General features: G+C 48.3%; 1 protein-coding gene across 1 annotated transcript; it reads right to left on the bottom strand.

Moving 5' to 3' along the window:
- Positions 1-2543: 2543 nt before the first annotated feature.
- LOC127332192 (uncharacterized) lies at positions 2544-5331 on the bottom strand. The gene is made up of 2 exons (XM_051358466.1): positions 5195-5331; positions 2544-4665 (listed from the first exon to the last, which is right to left on the bottom strand). The coding sequence occupies exon 2, from the start codon at positions 4657-4659 to the stop codon at positions 2812-2814; it is 1848 nt and encodes a 615-aa protein (XP_051214426.1). The 5' UTR covers positions 4660-4665; positions 5195-5331; the 3' UTR covers positions 2544-2811.
- Between the last annotated feature and the right edge of the window lie 760 nt (positions 5332-6091).

Here is a 6091-nt window from a genome sequence, read left to right on the forward strand (position 1 = left end):
GATCGACGAGGAGATCGAGAAGCTCGTCGTCCTCGTGTCGCAGGTGGACCGACCAGTGCAGCCGCCGCTACCCCAGTATGCCATTGAGATCATGCCGCCGGGCCTCACTGAGGAAGAGGCCCTACAACGGGCGTTGCAGAACTCGGCCCCGCCGCCGCCGCCTCCACCTTCGCCGTTCAGCCTGTGGGCTGCTCCACCTCCACCACCGGCGTTCAATCCGTGGGCTGGTCCACCTCCACCTCCACCGCCGGCGGCAGCGACGTTCAACCCTTTGGCTGCTCCACCTCCACCGCCGGCGGCACAGTCATATGTTCCGCCGGTTGCCAACTGGTCGTGGTAGATATCGGAGTTCGTCGTGCTCGACGAGGAGGAGTAGGCGCAGATAGTCGTTACATGCGCCTTTTAGTTTGTATTTTTTTATTTTCCTTTATTCACTATGTAAATTATGTTTTATGTTGAAAAAAGGCAAAACCTAAAAAATGTGTCGTGCCGTTGGGAGCATCCCGGCGTAAACGGGGACGCGGTCGATTTCGACCATTAGAACCGACGCAAACGGACGCGCGTGGATATTTTGAATATCCGTTTTACGTCGCTCCGTTGGAGAAGTCCAAAGAACAAGGTTAGCTCTAGGCCAAAAGATGCTCCGCGTATCACAAATGCGATCTTGGTATGTGAAGAGACATACATTGCACATGTGGAGGCCTTCAAAGAGATAATCCAGGCCGTTGGGCAACGCATATGAAGGGCGTTGGTTCCTGGAGGTGCGCTCTGTGGCCAACTGAAGCCCCAAGCTAGGTGGCGTATGATTTTTATGTTTTTGGCTAGGGTTAGAAAGAGTTCGCGCCACCCATGAGCACATCCCATGACAGTTGTTGCGGCCGACTTCATATGACCGGTGGCATCCAATGCAGCCTAGCGGTGGTGCCCAGTGGTGCCCAGTGCCCTCCTATGCTCCGCTTCCTGGTGGTGGTCCCTTGGTTGGCGCTCCCAGTGATGCTAAAATATGGGAAATTCCTTCAATTTAGAACTGGACTAGAGTTTTTTTTTTTTTTTGAGAATTCGTCAGGTGAGCTGCTCGATATATTAATAGAAGAAGATTTGGCTCAGTTAATAGGGAAACCGGGCCCAAAAACCATACAGGGCGACCGAGTTTATGAGGAAAACCGGCCCAAAAACCGCACAAATATCGGAGCCTCATCGCCCACACGATACCAGACTACCGACGACCAAACACACACCACGAAATCCGGAGCCGCTGCTCCGACGTCCCCTGCTCGGAGGCGAGCCGCAACGCCGCACGGCATGGATGTCTTGTAGCCCAAACTACCAAGGCAACCATCCGCAGACCACCCCGCGCCAAAAGATCCGGGGCCGCCGCCCCGACATGCCAGCCACACCGACCGTCCCGTCGTGTAGGCCGGGCCGACGAGCTCGCTACCCACGTAGCACCAACACGCCACCCATGCCTTGCTAGACCATGACCACACCCCATGGAGTCATCGTTGCAAGACCTTCCGAGGCCGCCGCCTCGGTGTACGTCAACCGTCCGGGGCCGCCGCCCCGGCATCCACCACCCTCGACAACAGGGCAACCATGCACAACTGGCACACATCTACCGGACCACGAGGAACGCGAACTCCAAAAGCGGCGCCTTCAGGAAGGTAACGACACAGAGTGTCGCCGCCGCTCGCTCCGAGGAGCATAGGTTTTCACCCGGAGAACGCAACGACTCGCGACAACAGGAGACCAAGCTCCCCGATGAAGCCCTCAACAGGGGAAACGGTACCTAGGGGCACCGCCAACATCGGCACCAAAGGTGCGAAGCTTTCGAGTGTCAACGCTGTCGTCAGGCACAAGTAGGCCCTAGCCGTAGGCGTGGCCAGCCTAGCAGAGACACCAATCCAGCAACAACGCGCGAGCACTTAGCTAGTAAGTAGTAATACTTATTTGAATTTGTTTTTGATGTGTTTGATCTAGTTTTGATGCATATATGTTGAAATTCTTGTTTGTCACGTAGTATTATATGGCGTATGGAAAACTACTCGCAGCCAGCTGCAAATTTTTGGGCATCTGTATCAGCAGCGGCTGACTGTGCACCCTAAACAGCGATAGCGCTCGTCCTAAATTCGAAATACGGCGCCACAATTTGCCCGATGTTATCAGAGATGCTTTAAGCGCCGCCAATTTTATTTGGGTCAGAGGGGACAGAACAGTCACGGAGAAAAAACGTACTATCAGCGACCGTGAGCAACAGAAAATTAAAGCCACTAGAAGATTTTACTACTACCTCTGTCCATAAAAGGATATTAAAAATTTATCTAAATTTAGATGTAGCTAGACACTCTTTACTGTATAGATACATCCAAATTTCCAACATCTTTTTATGAATAGAGGGAGCACTTTATTTCCTATATATTGTTCGTCCTCTATACCGCACTGGTTGAAATGTTGCAAAGTGGGTGCATATCAGACTAGCAGTATAACGACGTTATGTATCTTCCAGCATTCCAGCTAAGCTGGAATAAGACATTGTGATCCTGAAATTTTCAGAAAGCGAGAGGCCACAAGTTTGCTGAGCATGAGATTAATTCATCCAGTTACAGATGCATGCAAACCTGAACAAGACACAATAGGACAAATCTGCAGCTGCTCTGTCCATGCATCACATGATGCAAAACATTCAGACCAACAAACCAAAGATGCACCACACAACTAACAGTGCAAGGATGATAAGACCTGGAGAACGTACTACTAGTTACCACAATAAAAGCCGAGTAGATGGTAGGAGACCTAACAACCGCAACAGAAACACTAGGCAGCTGGTTCAGTATGCCCAGCAGCCTCAAGATATGGAATCACAGCATCATTGGTGATGCTTTCAAATATGTCTGGCTCCAGGAACAGCAGCAAGCAGTCACTGATCCACTGGTTGCATGGTTCTCTAGTAATCGCATTTTCTATCAACTTCATTGCAGTAGAGGTTGTCTTGGCAGTGGCAGGCGTACCAGGAAGGATGAGCGCAAGTTTCAGGAGCAAGTAAACCAGAGGGTATGCAATGTTCTTGCCTGTCTCCACCATTCTAGCGGAAAGGCTGCTCAGCATGTCCATCTCAAGAAATCTGGTGTCAGAGCGCACATCTCTTATGAAGGCTTCAAGCTGCAGCTCAAGTGTGGTGGTGTCAGAATCGGAGAACTCGGATGGATAAAACCGAGCAAATTTCACAAGCTTGTCCTTATCAAAAGATTGGAAGGAGTTGCGTGGATTCAGACATGATGCGAGGAGACATAACTCTGAGCTTTCCTTGGTAAAACGTCTGTCGAGCTCCTTGAGTTGTTTGTTGATAACCTTCTGGAAGAAATCAACATGGTAATAATCTAGGTAAGTCTTCGTCGTACCTTCAGCATCCTTGGATCTTCTCCGCGGTACGAATTTCTCTCCCATAGTAACCATGGGCATATCAATGTCGTTGCAGAACATGCCAACTTTATTGAGGAAAGGTGTCCATCCCTCATCCCTCATAACCTGCAGCTGCTTCCTAGCATCGTGGAGAAGTGCAACAAAATTTTCAGCATCCCAGCCTTTCCTGTCCAAGGCCAGTGACAACTCATTCGTGACACCCAGGACATCTTGCATCAACAGCAACCCGAAGAAGAAATCATAGGTCAGTCCTTGATTTATCTTGTATACCATGAATTTCACATCATCTCTGGAGACTTCCTCCACAGAGTCAAGCGCATCGCAGATTGGAGTGGTATACAAAGCAAACTTTTCGATCGTCTCGTAGTATGAACCCCAGTTTGTTTCACCGGGCTTCTGAAGATCATGATCCAGATTCACCCCTCTCTCTTGAATTAGGGTGCATAGCTTTTCAGTGAACTGAGGTGACTTCTGAATTAGATTGGACAGCACACCAAAAGTTCGGATAAGCTCAAAAAGTTCACTTTGGTCATAACAAGCAGCTACAAGATGTGACTGTAGTGGGCAGACATGAGGATGACCATAGTAAGCAGAAGTATATTTACCATCAACCATCGATGTTAGCTGGTTGAAAAATTTATCTGAATACCCTGCCAAGCCGTATCCTTGGCCACGAACACTTTGCAAGCTCAACCCAGCTTCAGAGAGCATCGAAAGGACTGTTGCTTTAAGATATGGAGCAGAGTCAGAGATATCAGAATCCGGCACAATCCCAAGAAGCCTCTCCACAACCTCTCCCTTGCAGTTGACATAGCGCGCAAACAGAACCATGTAGTATTTATAAGTATCAGGTGGGGAACACATATCAACAAATATCCCAAAGAAATCCCCCTGGAGTTCCTTGGCAATACCCTTCCGTGCTTCTTTGGCAAACGCATGTGCGAGATCATACTCAAAACTAGGCTTCAGCATCCGCATCCGACAAGGACCTTCACGTTGCGGTTGCTCCAAAATCGTATCCACCATGAAGCCTCCCAAGTCCACAAACATCCTGTCGGCCAGACATCTCCCTGACCCATTGTCCAGAAAAGCCAGCCCTTCTTTGAAGACAAACCTCATGAAATCAATTGCCTTATCAACGTCTAGCAGCTTAGCAGGCTGAACTTCTGGAGCCTCCTCCATCTCGACATCACTGTCATCTGATTCGTCAGAGGGAATACCCCAATATTCGTTCAAGACCATGATACCCTGGTGTCAGACAGAACTAGTATTAGTTTGGAGCAAATCCCCACCAGAACAAAAATTATGAGAAGTAGGAGACTGCAACCTACACCTTACTCTGTTTGGTAATATACACAAAATTATTAGAATAATGAATGATGAGGAGTAATATAGGTACATGGCACATACTTTATCTTTTGCGATGACATGGGAAAACTAGTTGAAAATTGCATATTTGCCAGTACCATACGCCTAAACCGTAGAAGAACAGTTTCCTGCTGTATCATCTAGTTCAATCTGCAGATAACTTCTAGCGGTATAAAGTATCATCTCTTTTACTCACTCCCATCAGGATGGATACGGACACAGGGTACTAGAAGAACGAACGCGTATGCCTTGGTAAAATTTTGCAACGAAACAAACCTAGAAATGTTCGATGGATTTGGGGGCGCATTGAGAAACACACGATCTATACATTCAGATTCCGGGGGTAAATATAACAGGTGAAGAACTACGACCACCATGGATGGATTTGGGGATGAAGAGATGCCGTTACCTTGATCTAGATGGGGAGGCGGAGAGGCGGCAACGGGCAACGAAGCGACGCGGGGCACCTTTTCGCTCTCCTTTCCCTTCGCCGCTTGCGCTTTGTAAACCTAGCAGTTCAGGTGAGCCTGTGAGTTGTGGACTTCGTGGCCTTATTTATTGACAGCCAAAATAAAACTAATAATTTTATCAAATCCACTCTCGCGCTCCAACTCCTAGTAGGCGAAAAAGCTTGTTACACTTTTTTTTTCTTCCTGAAACTATATACATCGAGCCTTTTTATTCAAAGAATTTTGGGCCCAGCGGATTTAAATCCTATAGAGTTTTTCCTTGATTTGTATGACTGAATCCCATTGTTGTTGTTTTTTCCTAAGAGACCTTCAAACCTCTCTATAAATATTCTTTTCCTTTTCCTATGGAGCCGGCCAAACTTTAGTGCGTATGAAACTAATGTTCAAAATATCAGCTGATTTATCACGAATATGTTGTGCGAATTCATTGTTCATGCTGATTTATCGGTCTACCAAGCCCTACCACCGGGGCGTCGCCTCTTCCTCAAGAGCATACCTGGCCATGGTCAGTCCGGCCTGAGGCATGGCCCGAAAAACCGGGCCTAGGCCTGGATATGTTGGCCCAACAGCTGGGCCGGGCCTGGGTAGCCCGAAAATGATATTTTACACTACATCCTGGCCCACGGCTTGATGGGTTTGGTGACTATTTGGTCGGGCTAGGCTGGGCTTGGGCATGATTTTTCAGCATTCCGCGGCTCGGTCCGGCACATGGCTAGTTATACTCAAGAGACATGATGTCATCCCATGCATCCTAGGATTTTGTATAGCACCTCTTAAGACGGCTCCTCGGCAATACCAATTATGAGGGGCTTAGGGTTGACGGAAGGCGACGATGA

The sequence above is a fragment of the Lolium perenne genome, chromosome 4 (genome assembly GCF_019359855.2).
Source record: "Lolium perenne isolate Kyuss_39 chromosome 4, Kyuss_2.0, whole genome shotgun sequence".
NCBI classification, from domain to species: domain Eukaryota; kingdom Viridiplantae; phylum Streptophyta; class Magnoliopsida; order Poales; family Poaceae; genus Lolium; species Lolium perenne.

Coding starts and splice junctions, on each gene's coding strand:
- LOC127332192 (XM_051358466.1), bottom strand. CDS start 4,659: ATGGTCTTGAACGAATATTGGGGTATTCCCTCTGACGAATCAGATGAC.